Consider the following 19,383-nt stretch of genomic DNA (forward strand, 5'->3'; position numbering starts at 1 on the left):
AAGTCATGTGATTTTACCACTGATTAGGGGTCCCGCAATATCTGCAACTGCTGGCTCTCACCGCGTTGTCGAGAACAAAGCAGGAAATGGCGACTGCAGCTTTTAGATCTCCGGATGAAGTAAGAGTTGATTACCGAAATTCATGTTTCCGCATGCGTCTCTTACCAATAGACTTTTAGGATCTCGTCAACGACACAGAGGACCAGAATTTGAAGCGGGCAGAAGACTTCATTCTTACTGATAACAGCGAGATCATTGATATCAGGTACGTGGCAACTCTTCCTTTTGGAAACTACAAAATAGCACTAACGGTAGATACAGAGGTATTTTTCGAGCAAACAGATGTATAGAATTGACTTCAAGGCAATACTAACACAAGTATAGCGTTCCAAAGAACATATGAGGGAGCCTATATGCGAACTGCCATGCTGGAATTGACGATGGGTATCTTCAGCGTGTTCCATTTTCAATGTTTCTAGTAAATTTCTTACATTTTATAGGTTTGTCTGTTCTTCGCCTATTCGATATTGAGTTCTATCCGATTGGTGCTTGGTTTGCAGCTATCGGTACGTCTACTTTCAAGCTACGTCCTGTGAAAAAGGTTTTCGCTAACATGCTGTTTTCGAATAAAGGTGTTGCGTTCATGGGTATCGGTATTGGTCGCCGGATTATGAGCAATAAATTTCTCATTCGCACGAAGCCAGCAAGATATTTCCTCACTAGCGGTACCCCAGTCTTGTTCACATCTATCTTCGTTATAGTTGGATATGCAGCGATGCTACCTGAAGTGTTCCGTTTCCAATAATATGCTTCAGTTTGCAGAAAAGTTTTCATGACTTATGCATTGTAATTTTAAAGGTCTGAAGTAGTAGTGTGTTTGTGTTTGGTTAAGTCGGATTTAAAGGAGGGTTCGTTTTGAGCTTTGGTGTTACAGCGGTACTTCTCGTGGAGTAATTCTTTTTCAGTCAAAATTTTGGGGTTTGATTTTACATGACTATTTAGGATATTTTAATAGAATATTTCAATTTTTTTTATGAAATTCATACTATCCAAACTTCAAAAAAAAAACGCCGTACCACAACTAAACAAGTTGCGCAAGAAATCAAGAAATAAACCGATGACCATAAAGATATATCTAACAGGTGAATATTATACAAAGAAGACTTTCAACATGAGCCTAGAGCTCATATCGGTCTCGAAAAGGCGCTGGCAAACATTTCCCGCATCCTAAAAAAATGGTGTTTGATTCGAACAGGCATAACAACCTTCCGCTCTAGTGGTACCGGGAAAGATCGATGAACACCATCCATGACAGACTCGACTTCTTCGTCAGAGTCCACAGGGCCATTGGCAAGTTCCATATCCTCAGCCAACTGGGCTGATGATGTTAGTGCCGCCTGTTTCATTTGATTCTTCTTCTGGTAAGCGGCAAGCAGAACGTCATACGGCTGAGATCGTCCAGGGACATTACGTTTTGCACCCATTGAATGGGATTTGCAAGTAAGCGAGCGTGCGCAAAATCCGCCGTTTGGAAGAGGAACACCACATTGACGTTCAACATCCACCGGACCTTTGGGTTTCGGTACTGCTTTAACAGTCTGCTTCTTCTTTTTCTTTGGGACAGGCTTCTCAGCTTCAGCAGCGGCTTCCGCTTTGCGTTTCTTGGAATTTGAAGAGCTATCTTTCTTTTTTCTGTCCTTGTCGCCATCATTTCCACCGTTACCACCACCACCACTACCACCAGCACCACCGCTAGCACCCGCGGCGCCACTGCTTCCACCACTGCCACTTCCACTAGCACCTGACCGTCCGGCTTTAGTGTTATCAGCTTTATGATCCTTTCCATTATTTCCACTGCCGCCTGAGCTGACTCTAATAGTATCCTTGTATTTACTGTCAGCCAGCGAGCTGATTTTGCCTTTCAGAACTTGCTGCTCCTCTTCTTGAGCACGTGGTAGACATTCTTTAATATGCTTTACCAAGACAGATTTCAAGAAAGGCTTGCTACAGGTAGAACAGATTGCGTAATCTAGACTATCAGTAAGGGGATTTGTCGAAGAAAAAGAAACCTTATCCGCAGATCTGAGAAACGGCGAGGGTGATTCTAGACTTTCGTTTGTATCATCAAGAGGTGGAGAGGCATCGCGTTCTCGGTCTTCTTCTTCGAGCATTCGCGCGTACTCTTGCCAGGTTGGATCTCCATCTGCAGCAGATGAGATAGAAGATGCCGACGCGGAGGAGGAGGTCGATGAAGAGAGAGAGGAGGACGATCTTGAGGAAGGAACTTGGAAGACGTTGGCACGGAGAGAAACTGGAGTGGCAGAGGCAGCGTTGGCGCCGAAGACGCGAGCAAGGAGAGCGTCAGCTGTTAGACGCCGGGTAGGATCAGCAGGTAGAGCTGTAAAAAAAGTAAGGCAGGGTTAGCAAAAAGGAGAAAAAGGATGATTATCTAAAAAGTAAACAAAAGTCTGAGAACAAGCGCGTCGAGCGGCGCGTTGCTGACTGTTGCTCAGTATAAATCGGAATCGGCACCACATAACTCGTCAACTACTGGCTCTTGAGCAGAAAGCTCTACTGCCAAAAGGAAAAGAACAAACAACTGCCACAGGCGCGGAGCGGGCAGATGCCTAGTCGGCTTCGTCGTGGACTCGAGCAGCGAGTAACGAGAAACGCGGTGTGCGGCGCCGAGAACGATAAGACTAGAAAAAGAGAATGGCCCACTCACGCTTTATGCCGCTGGCCGCAGTCAGCGTGCCGGCGGAGGCCATCACGCCGCAAGTCAAAAAGGGGAGGATGAGAATAAGACGTAGAGGAGGGAAGAGGAAGCGATGAGGATGGATGGCAGCGGAGAAGCAAATCAAGAGCCGGTGAGTCTTGTGTGCAGAAGAAGGCAAAGAGCGGAGCCGATCGCGCTGGGGAAAGCAGATATGCAGCGCATTTTATGCGTTTATGCATTTGTCATGAATTACAATATATAGTACAACACCCCCCACAATGTTGAATGAAATAAATTCTCTCCCCTCCCTCGCCGACCCAGATAGATTGTTGGTCAGCTATCCCTCTATCAGTACGCACGCTTATGCCTTGTTCGGTAATTCAGTCCTGTAGTTTCTACGCCTCTCGTGCTCCATTAATACCAATTATACTTCGTTAACCTTTTTGCAACAATGTCCGTCAATATTCAGCGCGACAATCATGACCCTTTTTACCGCTACAAGATGCCCTTGATCATAGCCAAGATCGAGGGTCGTGGTAACGGTATCAAAACTGCCATTGTCAACAATGCCGACGTTGCCAGAGCCCTGGCTCGTCCGCCTATGTATGTCACCAAGTTCTTTGGTCTTGAACTGGGTGCGCAGACGTCGGTGAATGAGGCCAACGACCGTTACTTGGTTAACGGCGCCCACGACGCGCCAAAGTTGCAGGACTTACTCGATGTCTTTATCAACAAATTTGTTCTCTGCTCTTCTTGCCGGAATCCCGAGACTGATATCATAATTACCAGAGACCAGATGCTTTACAAGGACTGCAAGGCTTGCGGGAAGCGCTCGCCAATTGATATCCGCCACAAGCTTGCCAGCGTGATCTTGAAGAATCCCCCTTCATCTTCTAGCTCCAAGAAAGGCACTGCATCTGCCATCAAGAAGAGCAAAAAGGGTAAGAACGACGACGAACCTGAGGAAGAGGAAGGTTCAGATGATGAACTAACGAAGCGTATCGCCGCTGAGGCTGAAGGTCTACCTCCTTCAGCATTGACTGCTACTGCTGACGACGACGATGATGACGACGATGATTGGGCTGTCGACACCTCCAAAGAAGCTGTCGAGCAGCGCATGAAGGAACTCGAGTCACAAGTTCAAGGCTTTTCGCTTGGCGACGACGATGAAGAGGCAAACGACACATACTCTCAGCTTGGCCACTGGATCCTTGAGCAGCCTGAAGAGCCAAGCAATGTCGAAGTCTTTAAGAAGATCAAAGAGCTTGGAATAGAGAACAAGCATAGAACACTTCAGGTTCTCGCTCAAACTCTGTTCAATGAGAATATTATTTCTCAAATCACGGAGCGCGCTCCACTTCTCAAGAAGCTGATTACTGGTGAGAACCATGAAAAGGCTTTCCTTGGTGGAACTGAGCGATTCATTGGTCTTGAACACCCTGAACTCATTCCTGCAGTACCCAAAATTCTTCATCTTTACTACAACCTTGATCTGGTTTCCGAAGAAGTTGTCGTCAAATGGGGTTCTCGGGCGAGCAAGAAATACGTTAGTAAGGATGTTAGCAAAAAGGTGCGTAAGGCAGCCCAGCCTTTCTTAACTTGGCTTGAGGAAGCAGAGTCTGAGGAGAGTGAGGAGGAAGAAGAAGAAGAAGATGATGAAGATGACGAGTGATGGGTTGTATGATCTTCCATAAAAGTCTTGTTTTGAAAGTTTCGGTTTGCTCTTTCAAGTTCTACAAACCTCATTTTAAAGATGTATATAAGCATAGCGCAATATTATTTCCATTGACTTGTGAGTCGATTCTGTATAGCTGAACTAGATCTATTTCATCAGACTTTTTTACCAGCTGCGGCCGCTGCTGTCCGCGCCCGCTGCTGTTGTTCCCACTTCTCTTTTGCAGCACGCGAAGCTTGTGCGCGGGTTTTACTATCTTGTTCATAAATACGTCTTATTTCTTCCTCGTCTGCTAGTTGTCGCTCTATGTCTGCCATTGTAAGCTCACGCGGTCGTTCAAAAGCAGGTCGAAGAAATGAAGAAGAAACTATAGATTGTTAGAAAGTCCTCCTATATACATATACATATAATCTTTTAAAAATATACACACCGCTACTTTCAGCAATAACGGATCGTAATCGATTCTCAATATTATTTGCATCACCAGCGGAAGGAGCTTGCGTATTGCGGAGCACTTGCTTCGATGCTCGGGACTTTGATTGCGGTGGTAATGATACTTCAAGTAATTTGCCATGAGCGGCTAGTGAATGCTGATCGGACCAGCCTTCAGCAGTTGAGTCGCGAGCTAGCGGTGGCTGTGAAGCAGAAGGCGGTTCGGATGTCAACGATAGAGTCGAATCAGCAGTTTGACGACGTTTCTTCAATTCTGATTCGACAAACTCATTCCTGTAAAGGACCAAAATAATATCAGCATCCATCTTTCATCTCTTTACGTGAGGAGTCTTACAGTAATTGATCAGGAATACTCCCATGTTTCCCCACCCCAATACGCATTGGCTGCAATAAGCCACTAGACTTCTCTATCTTCCCTCCATTTTGTGCATTGTTGTTTCTCTGCTGCGTCCTACTAGCCTTATCCGTGGAAGTATCATTCCCTATCTTCTTACTTCCACTCAATAAGCTCGATGAATCAACACCTTGCTGTCTTCGTCTATTTTTCTGACGGATAGTACTGCGCGGCGAAAATTCGGATTCACTTGATTTGTATTTCTTTGTGTTTTTTGAGTCAGAGTCCACTTCCTCTATTTCAGATTCTTTTTTTATTCGTTTGCGAGCGTGCATTAAGTATGTCAATCACTCAATCATTTAGCTTGAAAGGCTTGAATAAATAAAAAAATCCGCACAATCAGTCTCGATTTCAAAGAATTCAATAGTTGCCGGTTCGGTCACAGGGAAGAACCTACTCATCTCCCAAGCCGCATGATCGCGTGGCTTGAAATATCTCTATTGTGAGCGAAATCAGTTTTTACAGGACCAATCCATTACAGAAATCAAACCAACCAATTTTTAACACTGAAGTCTTACGTTCTATTCCTTGCAAATCTAAATCATACAAAGCATAATCAAAAGACAACAGTCTACTCAACTGCCAAATTCACGTTCGATACCTCCGGCAAAACAAGAACCGATTCCGCACTATTCTTATACTCTACCTCTGCCGTAATGTGTTCGTGTGCTTTTGAACTCGGATGTACTTCCAACGTAGGCAGAAGTAAATTACCGTGTTTTAAAGGTAGAATCAAAAGTTGCAATTTAAAGACCTCGTCAGAGACTACAAAGTGGCCCTTTTTCTTACCAGAAACTAGCCAAGACTCAGGACTAGCTATGATGTCATATGCAAACTCGATATCGCTTTTTTCAAACACATCCGGAGTATGGCGAGGAGCCCAATGACGAGAAGAAGACAGTCGAACCGTGATTGGAATTGGAACTCCAACGTAAAAGACTTCATCAGAAAAGACAAACTGCATGGGTGACGCTTCTGGCGCATCTACAGAGTTGAGCAGGGTTGGAGTGTATAGCAGCTCCAAAGTGAATAAGACTTGAACAGTTGGAACATCAACCGGGATCACTAATTCCTTGGTCAGAGGGCTGAGTACCTCTTCCGGGTCTCGAGGCATGTCCTGCTTAAATATTAAAATGCAAACGATAAAGAAATAGGAAGCCACACAATAACATACCGAGTATATATCTTCTAAAATTTGTTCTAATGAAGGTCGGTCCACATCGTCAATAAAAGACAGCAAAACCGCCCATTGCGAACCCACATATAATCCCATCGTGATCCGCTCCAGAAATCCATACGATACGAGATCAACCTTCAACAACGCCAAAATATGCAATTCGACAAGAATCATGTATTTCCGCAATCGATGATCATCGCCAAGTTTTCGTTTAACCAACTCGCTGACAGAATGCCGCATCTCATCTTCTAATCGTCGGTACTTTATCTCGAGCAACAATGGGACTGGATGTTGAGTCTTGCGCTCAGAATAAGTATCGCTTCTTTGAATCCTATACGCATATGTCACTGGTTGTTTTGGAAAAGCCACGTATTCGCAATCAGTGCCGCTTCCACTTTGCACAGTATAATCCACTGACTCGATTAATTTTCCAGATAGAATTCTCAAAGGTACCACAGCTCCAACGCACGATATCGAAAATTTTGAAAATAGAGCGGAGGATTTGAAGATATCTTGAACATTCACAGCCAGTGACAGAGCAATAGACGTATGACGTAGCACCGCTACAGAGTAGTACTCCCCACCTTTAGTCTTAAACTCGACTAGTACTCTCAAATAAAGCTCCTTCACATCAACCTCGGCAACATAGGACATTGTAAGATAAACTACCGACTCCCGATCGACCTGATCGAACTCAATTATCGAAGTAACGTCCGGTACAACCCGCAAGTCAAAATGCTCTTTATCTTCCTCCTCAGCACCATCCCGAGCTTTTGCGCCTTTTGCGTCTGCAACAATAAGCCTAACTCCGCTTGACGCACTTCTCGCCGTAACCTTGGCGCTTTCAACATCATTCCATCCAGTGTATATCTCCACAATGACTCGCTTCGGTGAATCAAGTCTTATGCTACGAGGAGTAGCTAGTTTTACATTCATATTACCAGGCTGTTGGTAGAGACGCATCCGCTGATTGGGAAGCTTTTGCTCCCCAAGGAAATCCTTAGTGAGTAATAATGTTCCAACCTTGAATTCAAAATTATCGACCTCATAAACACCAGGTACGCTGTGTGTGGTGTATAGTATGACCTCGGTCGTCATATCTGCTTTGAGTAGAACGTCGTCTACTGAACGAAACAAGACTTTGTATTTCATTCCGGCAGGCTCAACAAGACGAGCAGAAATAGAGTGAATGGGCCAGTCAACATTAAACGGATTCTGAACCTGCATGGTCACTCTAAAAATGTCATCCTCATTGTCTGAAACCATGATTCTTTTTGATAACGACGTCTCAAATAGTGAGTCAAGAGAAAACAACACATCTGAGTCCATTTCGCCACATATCTCAATGACTTTTATACATAGCTCAGAGATTAGCGCTCGGCTTACAGATTTCTTCCCGGCTATAATTTGTAATGCGACCTTGAGATATTCTTCTTTGCGGTCAAGATGAAATAAGCAATTTGCGTAAATAATGAATAGATTAGTTGAAATAAGTTCCCATCCTTGATGGAGATACAGCTGAGGAAGCGATGAAATAAGTGCCACAGCAGCTTCATAGTCCTTCTGCTGATATTTTATTATCGCCATTTGTGCTCGAAGTTTATCAACCGAACGAGTGCGATCGGCGGATTCATAATACGATCGAGCTAAATCTGTAAGATCCATGTAACTATTCATAAACGAGCTTTGATTTTTCAAAATCTCTTTGAGCTTTGGGTTGAGATACTTGTCTAGTAGCTGATCTTCGTCCTCATCACTACTTGCATCAACAGCCAAATCAACATCCTCATATGCACTTTCATCGTCTGCGTGCCAACCTTTTCGTGCGGCTAGCTGTTCAATTGAAGACCGTGCTAATAGCAGTAATTCTGCCCGACCTTCAGCAACATCGCGCGTGCGTCCGCCTTGGATCACTCGCGGTTGAACTTCAGTTGCGTCCATTACTTCTTGTATTATTCCGTATACCCAACTTGACACGAGAAACTTATTTTTTCCATTTGATACTAGCATTTTGCTTGTTTCAAGAGCAAAGTTTCTCGCTCGAAGAAGGAGCTGAGAGATTCGCAGAGCGGTCATGGATGATGATGTCGAGGTAGACATGAGTAAGAGAAGAAGTGACGCTTGCCTAGAAAACAGATAGCATCGAAAGTCAAACAAAGAGATGTTATTTTCGAGAATCTGATGGCGGATTGCATAATCCGAATCGCTTGTGAGAAGTTTCGTAGCCGTGTCAGGCGAAAAGCCAACACTCTGGAAAAATGTAATTGTGTTGTCTATTGCTGTTAGTGGTATTCCAAAATTATAGAGCGCTTTGAAAGCATACCTTGCATCAACTGTATAAAAGTTGCTTCTAATTCGTCGTATTGAATCAAAGCATCTTCAAGCAAGCTGACATTTTCAAATGCCAGTGCCAACCCTTCCTTCATAACGAAAAAAGTGGCAAAATTCCATCCCGGAATTGTTCTCTTCGCTTCCATCTTCTTAACCTCGTCTTCATACATCTGCACTCGTTTTCCAAACGCATCTAGGATACCTTCTCTAATACTCGTCATCGCATCAGTCCACATCTTCAAATCATCAGCTGGATCTAAGCCCATTTTGACGAGCACGCATCGATCTTCTTTCGAGCTCGTGTTGAAATCAGCTTTGATTTTATTGAATACACTTGGCTTGAATCTCAGAGACGCAGCGGCAGAGTTTGTACCATTACTGACATTTGGATCAAAGAAGAAAATCATCCATTCTGTGGAATCCCGCTGCGAAGCAACTTTTGTAGTAAACCAGTCTCGTATAACTTTCCGCACGTTAGTTCTATAAGTCTCGTTGTCTTCGCATTTGACCAGAATGATTCGCATATAAGGCGTATCAAGTAGCCCTGGCATCTGATGCTGCGGCGCAGGCGGTCCATCAGCGAGAGTGTCTTCGTACAAGTTCAAGGATAAAGCAGCTACCGTGCGAAGGGGACGAGGAGGATGATTCCAATGTAAATTTCGTAACGGAAGACGAGACTGGATGTCGCGAATAATATGAGGTGCGACGCCGAAGGGGTCATAATACGCGATCGAGACCGAGCGAGACGACATTGTTTTATCTGCTTCTCGCACGCGTGACTTAATTCTGTGAGCTATCTAATCAGTAATTAATTATGATTATGATCATATCTCAGAATAATTGTCGTAGGGAAACGAGCTCGAGATAAGGCAGCTGTAAGATTGCGGGTATCAATGATTTGCGAGTCGCGTTTCGTTGATTTGAACGAGCCGCACCACACTGAAGTAAATTACAGAAATACATGCCTTTTCCTGGATGCAAAGGAGCCGGAGGTCATCGTTCTTGGTCGCTCAATCTTCACGGACTTTAGTCAAATATCAACACCAAGAAGAATGGCCATTCGCTGTCACAATTTCTTGCTGTGAGCTGAGCGCATTCCTGCGGCATCTGACATCGAGACAATCCAAACTTACTGCCACTACATCTACATTCTGCAAAATAAATCACTGTTGTAAGGAAATATTCTGCAGATCCTTGAAAAATTCATTATTAGATTTGTGTATAAAGACCAACCTTCATTACCGGAAGCAAATGGATTTCTATCTACATAAGAGTTCTGCGCAACAACCACAATAACCAATTCCCGCAGCGCTTCTTCATAGATCTTCTACACCTCGATCTCCTCCAACTTATCTAAATCCAATATAGCTTGTGCAGTCTTCATTCCCTCACGTCCCTTCTTTTCCACGTCCTCATTCCACAAGTTGCATTTTTCCATTGCTTCAACAGGAGGCACAGTCTTGCGGCCGAGCTTGAACACATACTTTGTAAGCGATACCGCGTGTAATTTCCCAGACTCTGGAGACTCGAAACGACTAAGTACAAACAGCCATTTGTCATCCCATGCAATAATGCGTGACTTAATCACGAAATTTGCGTAAGGTTTGATTTCACGTTTGAACACAGTTGCGACGGCGCCGACTGGGATGTATAGCCATTTTCCTTCCTTCTTCTTCACATCAAGCAAGATCTTGCGGAAAACAGAAACCATGAGATCCGTTCTTGCGATATCCAAATCACTAAAATACGTCGAGTTTGATTTGTGGCCATTCAGGTCACATTCGTAAGCAGGCGATCTATTCTTGTAAATTGCTGTACGGAAGACATCAGATTTAACCTCGGGACGCGGTTTGTCAAGGTAGAGGTAGTAGCCTAGAGATTTGTAAAACCGAAAGTGCCTGGATTATCAAATGTTAGCATCTATTTGCCGTTTCTCGTGCAGAAGTGAAGATTGCTCACCAAGCTAGAGGGATATTTTTGTAGTTGAAGAGCCAAAAAATAGCCGACAGCGCCGCAAAGACAGCAGACGCGCTCCATGCCATTGTCATATATTAGATAAATTTATAGAACCACAATGGACGAGAGAGATTTCTAACCAAAAGGCACCTTATTCACAATTTTCAGTTCATTCCGACGGCACCGAAGGCTGTTTATAGAGCCAGCGTCCTATAGGGCAAGCACCTGAACCGAAAACGCGGCCACTAGAACTTTAATATTTGTGCCTCGGCTGTAAATCTGTCACCGTTAGCAGAAGCATAAGTATGTTGATATTTAGTTTATTATGCAGGGGTCTGCCAGCAAGTCCGGTCCTAGATAAACTGAGAAGTGTGTACACTCGATACGCAACACTAGAATACACTCGGAATCTGTAAGCGGAAAATAAAGAAAATGTTCCATGAATAATATCTCTATCAGTTGGTTTGAAGAATGTTAACTTGAGATAATCGATAAAAGTATTAAAATCAAATAACAACGGGATTACGGCCACTTTCTAAAGCATTATAAGAAATATAATAAATACTCATTACTGTTATCTGAATAGGCAGTCTTTGAACTTCTTGCCCCAAACGTACAACCAGGATACAGAAAGAATTCAGGGAACCCGGAAGTTCGCCACGTGATACCCATGCGCAAAGTAAATTAGGAATGCTACAAACATGAAACAAAACTCGCAAAGAATTAATAAACCGGTATTTTAAAAATGTTTTAGGTACATGCTCATGGTCATTAGCATAAAATGATATCTCTCAGAAAACGCCTAATGCATACACAAATGATTCGTAACAGCTCAAACTGAGTAAGACAAACAAATATCAAAAAGTATAAAGATCAAAGTGTGAATCTTTCTGATTGGCGAAACATGGCATGCAGCTGATTTAGTTGGACAGGCGACATTTGCTCAAAAGACAATATCTGCTTCTCATCTTCGACGACCTTTTGCAGCTTGCGGTTGGGTTCCTCGCTGCCTAGAGATTGAGATTCAAAGGACGAAGTTCGAGCTCCACTAAGTGGCTTTGTCGTAGATGAATTTGCAGAGTGCTCTGCCATGGAAGTGGATTCGGATATAAGGCGGGAAGCTACAGTCACAGGAGTTGCCGTCAGAACACGCAGAGGACGCGTGGAGTTGTTCTTCGGACTATCTGAAACCACTGGCTTGCTCCTTGATGGTTTTGAGTTGTTGGGAACTTCATTCTGCTTTGAAGCTGCCTCGTTTTTGAGCCGAGCGTATTCTTTGAATGATTTGTCGAATTCCATGGCCCGAATATATTCGTCCTGCTCATGAAGCAGGTCGCTAAGTCTGGAAACTAGTTCCTGAGACTCGCGCAGTTCGTTGACGAGTTGTTGACACCTTTGCTGCGAACGGAATAGTTCGACTTCGAGCTGACTGAAAGGACGACGCTGAAACCTTTCTGGGTGCTGCTGAAGGTCCTGTTGGCTCTGGGACCGATGTTTTTGCGGTGGTTGTAGTTGGTGTGGTGGCTGCGACAGCTGCTCGTGAGATTTCCGTAAGAATGAATGATTTAGTGCCGGGCGTGCAGTAGGAGACCGTTGCTCCTCATTAATCGAAGGGTCTAGTAAAGAGAAAAGTGAGGCAGAAAATTTGCTCTCTTGCTCGCGCGACTCTTCGGCATCAGGCGATACTGTAGAATATAAACAAGAGTCGCTGTTTGGCTCCACCTTCCTCCGCTTCTCGACCACCGGCTGATTATTTCCACTGTTAGAGGTCTGCGCCGATCTTTTTTTACTTTCAGTGGCAAGGCGAACAATCACGGCACCGCTGGGAGCCATCTGTTGCTGCTGCCGCTGCGGTTGTTGGTTGTCGGTGCTAGCAAGTGTTGGAGCGCTATGTTTCTTGGCGCGGCTCTGCTGCTGAAGTTCGCGGCGTCTGGCTTCGCGCTCGTGGAGCTCCTGGACGGTCTTTGTCCAAGCCTGCTTAAAGTTGTTGCTGAGGTTTGTGAGCATTTCAAGTGAACTGCGGGGATGCGGTGATCTATAAGTGCTGACGGCGAAGTGCTGACGCAGAGTGGAGCTCTCCGGCATGCCCGTCGTGTCTTGCGCCGAACGATCAACCCGAACCCTATGTTTGCGTCACTGCTGTTAAGCAAGTGTCGGTGTCGGAGTGTCAAGTCGGCTTTATAGTCTGTATCACTAGAGATTACCTCACTGGATGATTGCTTGTGAATGTCTGTCAGTACAGTATGGAGGGAGCAAGCAGTGTGTTCGACCGAGTAAAGGCTGATTGATGATGGTGGCTGGCACGTGTTCCGCGAAGTCTCTCGCGAATCGTCATCCTGCCCAGAACGGATCAGCAGGACCTAATTTGAATAAATCCCTCCAAGGAATTTTGCTAATTATCGATCCTTTGGATTGCAGAAAAACGTAGGTATTTAGATTCATGTGTCATCGACAGTCAATCATATTTTTTCTTTATGCTCTGACAGGTAAAGTGCTCATCAAACCTTGATGATATTCGCCGCTTTTCGGCATTAAAAATATCGACTGGTCGGCCAACACAAGTTCATAAGGCTGTCCATTTCAATTATTTCATTTTTATACCGCATATACTGCTAATGGCTGTCGCGTCGAGAATGCCTACATCGTGAAAGGCAGGTGGCTCGGTGCCGTGCGCTGTCTTGTTGTCTGCGGTCAATAAATGATTACATCTGTCAGCAGAGAATCTTCGGGTACTAAGCATCAACTCAACCTCAAGACCACTTGACTTGTCTTACATCATCCTTATTTTCACTGTAAGAATCTCTACTGTGCTGTTTCTTGAGGCGAGTACACTGTATTTATATCGTTCTTTATCCGTGAAACGGCCGCTCCGATCAATTATTCGAGAACTCGCTTTATTAGATTTAGTCACATTCTCCTCTTCTTTATATAGAAACATCATGCCAAAGCCACCATTAAAGACTAAGTCATAACATTCGTTATAGACTGCCGGTCAATACAAATGCGAAGTCTCTTGTATAAGAACGTCTGTCTTTCCGAGCATAAAATATTACTATGTTCAACGTGCAAAAAAAAAAGTTTGCAGCCGCTCATTATGCGGCGTGATGTTTAAGCGAAAGTCGTCTGAGAGCGACCGAGCCTCAAGTTATCGTTGATGGAGATTTTAGCAGCCGTTCTATTGCAAAAAAGCAAATGCGATAGCAATTCGCTCCTGAGCTAAAAAGGAAAATAGTAGTTTCTATCTATGCAAAATCACGTACCGTATTTTGTAATTAAAACCCTCATTGACGACTTTGCCTGCTCAGCGTAGCCACCCCCACCAAAGAGCACAGAGTGATTCAGCTCATGAAACAATCTATACAATCGTATCCGATCTTCATATTCATCTTGAGGCTCTTTGACCGGCACATGCTGATGATAGCGCTGAAAAAACCCGGTGGAGCTAAAGCCGCCAAACATGCGCATTATCCCGAGCTCAAATTCCGAGTCGGCGTAGTATGCACATGAATCATAAATCACTGGCATTATCTCTCCTGTACCTGGATCCTTAATAGCGCCTGCATTTCCACGCCACAAGTCTCCATGGATGAGTGAGGGCTTTGAGTTGACGCGACTGAGAAGTCGTGGAACGACTGTAGCCACTATTTTCTCACCCAATCGCGACATTTCCGCGTCTTTACCGTTCATACGCTCGTTTTGATGAAGAATATTTTGCAGTCTATGAGTACTAAAAAACTCTACCCATGTCGAGGTCGGTGTATTTGGTAACTCGGTCGAGCCACAACATGTCACAGTCGCGTCAGCTCGACCGTAGACTTCCGAAGTAGACGATGTATGTAACGCAGCCAGTCTATCGGCCAGCTTCTGTTCGTATACTTTCCCCGATCCCGAGCTAAGATCGTTCAGAAACGATGCTACTAAAAAGAACTTTGACGAGTCATTCGCGCATCGTCCTATCGCGATCGGATCGGGACAAAAGCCGGGCAGTGCAGAAGAAATCAATTGCAAAGCTGAATATTCGCCTTTAATCAGAGTTTCCGAGCTGGAAGTCTTTAGGAAAAACACGTTTTTGCCGTTTTGAGCAATTGGCACAGCGGTGCCGAATGATGATGCCGAAAATGCTAGAGAGGGAATCGAATACGACTTCGATGGACCTGGAAGACTTTCAATTATTGCGGGATCCATCTTCAAATAGTATATCCTGCCAGTCAATGATCCCCAGTTTTATTACTTGATTAGATTCTTTTTATTGTGACTGGAGACATATTGCATTTCGTAGATAGAAGGCCGGTCTCAGTAACATCAGTACAACACCCTTAATATGAAGTCACATATCGACTGCTTCGTCTGAGACGCCTGTAAGCTCTTACAAAAAAAGATTGACTTGCAGACTTCTTATAATTCGTTATGCATCAATTTAATCCGAATAAAAACACGCTACGATAAAGGCTGCCACGAGCTAGAAAACGAAGGACATGATGCGTTTTCGGAGATTTGGAGATATCAGCTGATATCTAATTACCAATACTTATTTCTGTATCAAAATGTTTATGCTCATCTATCTTGATAAAATCCAATTTTCGTAAAACTAGTTATATGTCAGTTCGGAATAAGTCCGACTTTTTTTTTTTGCAACAAAACCGAACAGCTTTACCTGTCCATTGGACAAGACTTAATCGGTGTGGCTTGGCTTTCCGGTGCGGTCCGTTCTTTTAATGATCTGCGGTGCATTGATTAAGCTCTTGTAAGAAGAGGCTGAAGACCACAGGACCGCCGCTACCGGTAGCGGTCTCAAACTCAGATGAGATGTTTTTCCTCTCTGCTTTTGTGTGAATGAAAAGAAGTAGGTTAGTGTAAATTGTAGATGAGCTATGCTTGACTACGATTGGCGTGCCGCGGATCCGCGTAGCATGATAAGAGCAAAGAATCCTGAAACCACGATCTGCGGTATTTCTGTTGTACTTAATAAAGTGGTGAACACACGGCGCCGTATCTCACTGCATACAGTCCCCATAGTCGAATTGATAGCAGCATGGCTATAAATGATTGCCACAGGTATTCCAACAATCATATAAATTTGTTATCGATATGCAGGATCGGCGATGAGCTTGTGCCGGTGACTCGGTCCGTGCAAGTGAAGAGAGCGCTCGTCCCTTTCTTCGAAGTGGGCTGCAGCAGTGCTGAATATTTAGGACCTCTCTAAAATCTGAAATTATCTATACAGCAAGCTGCTTGAATCCTGCGTCGGGCAAAGATCCATAAAAACTCAAAAAAAGGTTCTCCCTGGACTAACTTCCAAAAGATAAATGAATAGATTATCGTCATCGTCAGCCACCAGCGGTCAAATTTGCGCCGCAGCACGCTAGCAATCACGTTCCTTCTACTGAAAAGATTATCAGTTCAATCTGCCTTACTCTTTCGAATTCATTCTGTCTGGTAATTAGACTCGGACAGAGCACAAGGCATCACGCAAAAACTGCGTTTTTGAGCGGTTGAAACCAAATTGCGGCACCCTATAAGCAAGACTGAGATTCACAGGAGCTTGGATTCACAAGAGCTTGAATTGATACCATTCTCGTTCAAAATTAAGCCAACTTCGGCCATTTTAACTTCGCGAAGCTACAAAAAATAAAGAACATTCTAGTTTCTAGATTTCTCTTGTCGGCTGTTGCAAGTAAAAGGACGCCCTCTCCAATAGAAGCTCCACAACGGAAGCCACCACAAGCCATCGCACTAGCACCGATGCTTGACTACAGTGGCGCTCTTGGGTGATGATTGTATTGTGCCGATTAAAGGCTTGGTATAACTGGCAGACTCAAAATTCCGCTCCCGTCAGTGTAGCCAAGACAGTGTTTAGTAATATCAAAATCAATGACTAGTATCATAACCGAGCCGTCAAAACTTCAAGCTTACACCATGTTGCAGCCGCCCAACTTGCTTTTCTTATCAATTTAATATGGAAGGATAGAAATTGAAACTCGTATTAGTCTTTTGAAATGGTCGGTTTTCTCCGCAGTGCTGAGGGATGCAAACCTAGTTCCCTCTGCCCGTACTTTGTTGTAGACAATCTCCCACTAAGTTGCTACTCTGCAGTTAAAACCGGTAGCAGTTCACGCAATGCTGAAGAACAAGAATTTTCATGCCATGCTTGTCGGGAAAATGCCTTTGAAGCCAGAGAATTCTATGGTGTAAGCGACGGATAGCGAGGATAAAATGATATATGCCACGGTGCACTGCGCCGCCTGTCAACGAGGCGATAACATCCAGAGCAGATGTTCCCTCCCCTGCACAGCGAATTGTCTCAGTTGGTTGGTCTCTTATCATTGAGCTGATTATTGGGACTACGTACCGAGAGAAGATGTACCCTTATTTGAATAAGTAACCTTTCCATACCCAAACAGGCAAAATGATCGGTGCGTCACAGCATCAATTGACTATCCTTCCCGTATGATATAGTTCTTGTTGACAGCGCCACATGAAGACGTGATAGCACTTGCTTATATATGTACCAAGTGCCAGCTCCTCGCTTGACAGCTATATCAGTTTTCTTTGCATTTTGCTTTCTATATTAGCCATGCCATCTAAGTACGACGACGCGAGCGATTCAGTGCCTGAGGCGCCTAACTATGATAATGAGAAATATGCTTTTGATAACAAAATTACTACTGTACCCATAGTTCAAAGAGTGGACGCAGAAGATGACTTTGAACGCGGTTCAGTGGATGGTATTAAAATTGATGTACATACAAACATCAAAGATGGCCTTCAGCGGCAGATGCACCAGCGCCATGTGCAGATGATTGCTTTGGCTGGAACACTTGGTACCGGGTTGTTTTTGAGTAGTGGAAAAGCTATTATACATGCCGGGCCTGCGGGTGCCCTTATTGCTTATATTCTTGTCGGCACAGTCGTGTGGTCAATGATTCAAAGTCTGGTATGTCCTCTCTCTCTCTTTGTCGCATTACTTGACACAGCATACTAATAGATAAACCACACTGTGTAGGCTGAAATGATGTGCTACGCACCTATTGCTGGAGGGTATATCCACTATGCAGAACGTTTTCTTCACCCATCTGCGGGTTTTGCACTCGGTTGGATGCAATGGTACTCTTCTGTCATTTCTCTTCCAACTGAAATTATCTCGGCAGCCATCATTATCGGCTTTTGGGATACTGATCCGGTGTCAGGCGATGTGCTACGATCTCATATGATTGGGTATATCACAGGCTTACTGATCTTGTGCTCGGCGATCAATTATTTTGGCGCCCGGTGGTTTGGTGAAGCAGAGTTTGTTTTTGCAATTATCAAGATATTGTTGATTCTGGGTCTGATTATCGCTGGTCTCGTCGTCGACCTCGGTGGTGGCCCTGACCATGACCGTATTGGATTTAGGTGTATGCTGCAAATCCCTTGAGTCAAAGAGCTAGAAAGCAAGAAAAAGCGTACTAATTTTGTGTCTCGTTCTAGATTGGAAAAATCCCGGTGCATTTGCGCCGTACCCAGTTTCAGGCAACGTTGGCAAATTCGCAGGCTGGTTCACGTCTCTGCTGCAGGCCGCTTTCTCGTTCGGCGGTGTCGAAACACTCGCGATGACTGCAGCTGAAGTACAGAATCCGCGCGCGAGTATGCGCAAAGCGGCACGCTTGCTCTTCTATCGCATCTTGTTTTTTTATATCTGTGGAATTATAATCGTGGGTATGCTTGTACCGTATAATGACCCCCATTTACTCAATTCTACCGGTAATGGTGCTGCTTCGTCGCCATTCGTTATTGCGTTCAATAGAGCAGGTATCAAAGTTCTCCCGAGTATCATCAACGCTGGTGTACTCACTTCCGCGTTCTCGGCTGCCGATTCAGGATTATACTCTGCCTCGCGCATGCTGTATGGTCTTTCTCTACGCGGCCAGGCGCCGCGGATTTTCTCCAAGACGCTCAAGAACGGACTTCCCGTGACGGCACTCATTATGTCGACGCTATTCATCTTGCTTGCGTACATGACTCTTTCCGACGGCGCGCAGACGGTACTAAATTGGCTGTCGAACTTGACTTCAATTGCGACATTTATTTGCTGGGGAACAATTTGCGCCACATTTCTTCGGTACAAGGCCGGTTGCGAAGCGCAAGGACTCGATCGTAAGAATTCGTACTTTTACAATAAATGGCAACCGTGGCCTGCCTATTGGGCTATTTTCTGGTGCACAATCAATGTGTTGTTCAACGGCTATCAGGTATTCATTCACGGCATGTGGAGTACTTCGGACTTCATTATCGCGTATATTAATATCCCTATTGTCGCGTTGCTATTCTTTGGCCATTGGGTAGTAAGCGGTAGAAAGAGATTTCCAAAGGGACACGAGATTGACATGTTTTCCAACGTCCCTGGTGCGGAGATTGACTTTGACCCGAATCCTCCTAAGACCAAGATTCGAAAGTTTTTCAGGTGGCTGTTGTAAATGTTTCTGCTTGTACTTGGCGGTACCGGTGAGGTCATGCATACTGCTGACGATGACAAATGCTTATGTTATGTAACAGAATTATACATTTGCGAATTTAAAGTCACAGAATAGAAACAAAAAACGAAATATATGTATTCATCATATTCGTATTTAGTAGATTAGCTTTGAGAAGTGGTAATTCGATGACCAACGTGCTCACTTGTATATGCTGACAACAAATCAGAT

At 44.3% G+C, this 19,383-nt stretch overlaps 9 protein-coding genes across 9 annotated transcripts; 3 read left to right on the forward strand and 6 right to left on the reverse strand.

The window, feature by feature from the left end:
- The first annotated feature begins 69 nt into the window (after positions 1–69).
- V2V93DRAFT_368261 (uncharacterized protein) lies at positions 70–1,039 on the forward strand. The gene is made up of 5 exons (XM_066909755.1): positions 70–119; positions 180–265; positions 383–444; positions 501–566; positions 633–1,039. Exons 1-5 carry the CDS (start codon positions 87–89, stop codon positions 803–805), a joined length of 420 nt encoding a protein of 139 aa, XP_066766769.1. The 5' UTR covers positions 70–86; the 3' UTR covers positions 806–1,039.
- Positions 955–2,872, reverse strand: V2V93DRAFT_368268 (SCA7, zinc-binding domain-containing protein). Its single transcript, XM_066909756.1, has 2 exons — positions 2,726–2,872; positions 955–2,398 (listed from the first exon to the last, which is right to left on the reverse strand). Exons 1-2 carry the CDS (start codon positions 2,766–2,768, stop codon positions 1,185–1,187), a joined length of 1,257 nt encoding a protein of 418 aa, XP_066766770.1. The 5' UTR covers positions 2,769–2,872; the 3' UTR covers positions 955–1,184.
- Positions 2,873–3,034: 162 nt separating this feature from the next.
- On the forward strand, positions 3,035–4,528 carry V2V93DRAFT_368270 (domain found in IF2B/IF5-domain-containing protein). Its single transcript, XM_066909757.1, has one exon. It carries the CDS (start codon positions 3,168–3,170, stop codon positions 4,386–4,388), a length of 1,221 nt encoding a protein of 406 aa, XP_066766771.1. The 5' UTR covers positions 3,035–3,167; the 3' UTR covers positions 4,389–4,528.
- An 18-nt stretch (positions 4,529–4,546) lies between these two features.
- V2V93DRAFT_358391 (uncharacterized protein) lies at positions 4,547–5,513 on the reverse strand (the record flags this gene model as incomplete). Its single annotated transcript, XM_066908060.1, has 3 exons — positions 4,547–4,758; positions 4,822–5,117; positions 5,179–5,513. The coding sequence occupies 3 exons, from the start codon at positions 5,511–5,513 to the stop codon at positions 4,547–4,549; spliced, it is 843 nt and encodes a 280-aa protein (XP_066766772.1).
- Positions 5,514–5,661: 148 nt separating this feature from the next.
- V2V93DRAFT_212740 (trafficking protein particle complex subunit 10) lies at positions 5,662–9,609 on the reverse strand. The gene is made up of 3 exons (XM_066907021.1): positions 8,739–9,609; positions 6,413–8,688; positions 5,662–6,358 (listed from the first exon to the last, which is right to left on the reverse strand). Exons 1-3 carry the CDS (start codon positions 9,496–9,498, stop codon positions 5,810–5,812), a joined length of 3,585 nt encoding a protein of 1,194 aa, XP_066766773.1. The 5' UTR covers positions 9,499–9,609; the 3' UTR covers positions 5,662–5,809.
- Positions 9,610–9,937: 328 nt separating this feature from the next.
- On the reverse strand, positions 9,938–10,902 carry V2V93DRAFT_368277 (uncharacterized protein). Its single transcript, XM_066909758.1, has 2 exons — positions 10,706–10,902; positions 9,938–10,644 (listed from the first exon to the last, which is right to left on the reverse strand). The coding sequence occupies exons 1-2, from the start codon at positions 10,792–10,794 to the stop codon at positions 10,074–10,076; spliced, it is 660 nt and encodes a 219-aa protein (XP_066766774.1). The 5' UTR covers positions 10,795–10,902; the 3' UTR covers positions 9,938–10,073.
- Positions 10,903–11,575: 673 nt separating this feature from the next.
- V2V93DRAFT_379746 (uncharacterized protein) lies at positions 11,576–12,787 on the reverse strand (the record flags this gene model as incomplete). Its single annotated transcript, XM_066912022.1, has 1 exon — positions 11,576–12,787. One exon carries the CDS (start codon positions 12,785–12,787, stop codon positions 11,576–11,578), a length of 1,212 nt encoding a protein of 403 aa, XP_066766775.1.
- A 911-nt stretch (positions 12,788–13,698) lies between these two features.
- V2V93DRAFT_212774 (Fructosamine/Ketosamine-3-kinase) lies at positions 13,699–15,230 on the reverse strand. Its single transcript, XM_066907022.1, has one exon. It carries the CDS (start codon positions 14,885–14,887, stop codon positions 13,955–13,957), a length of 933 nt encoding a protein of 310 aa, XP_066766776.1. The 5' UTR covers positions 14,888–15,230; the 3' UTR covers positions 13,699–13,954.
- Positions 15,231–16,780: 1,550 nt separating this feature from the next.
- On the forward strand, positions 16,781–19,298 carry V2V93DRAFT_368283 (amino acid permease/ SLC12A domain-containing protein). Its single transcript, XM_066909759.1, has 3 exons — positions 16,781–17,636; positions 17,706–18,096; positions 18,170–19,298. Exons 1-3 carry the CDS (start codon positions 17,277–17,279, stop codon positions 19,153–19,155), a joined length of 1,737 nt encoding a protein of 578 aa, XP_066766777.1. The 5' UTR covers positions 16,781–17,276; the 3' UTR covers positions 19,156–19,298.
- Positions 19,299–19,383: the final 85 nt, after the last annotated feature.

The sequence above is a fragment of the Kockiozyma suomiensis genome, assembly GCF_038497685.1.
Source record: "Kockiozyma suomiensis strain NRRL Y-17356 unplaced genomic scaffold V2V93scaffold_5, whole genome shotgun sequence".
Classification (NCBI taxonomy): Eukaryota; Fungi; Ascomycota; class Lipomycetes; order Lipomycetales; family Lipomycetaceae; genus Kockiozyma; species Kockiozyma suomiensis.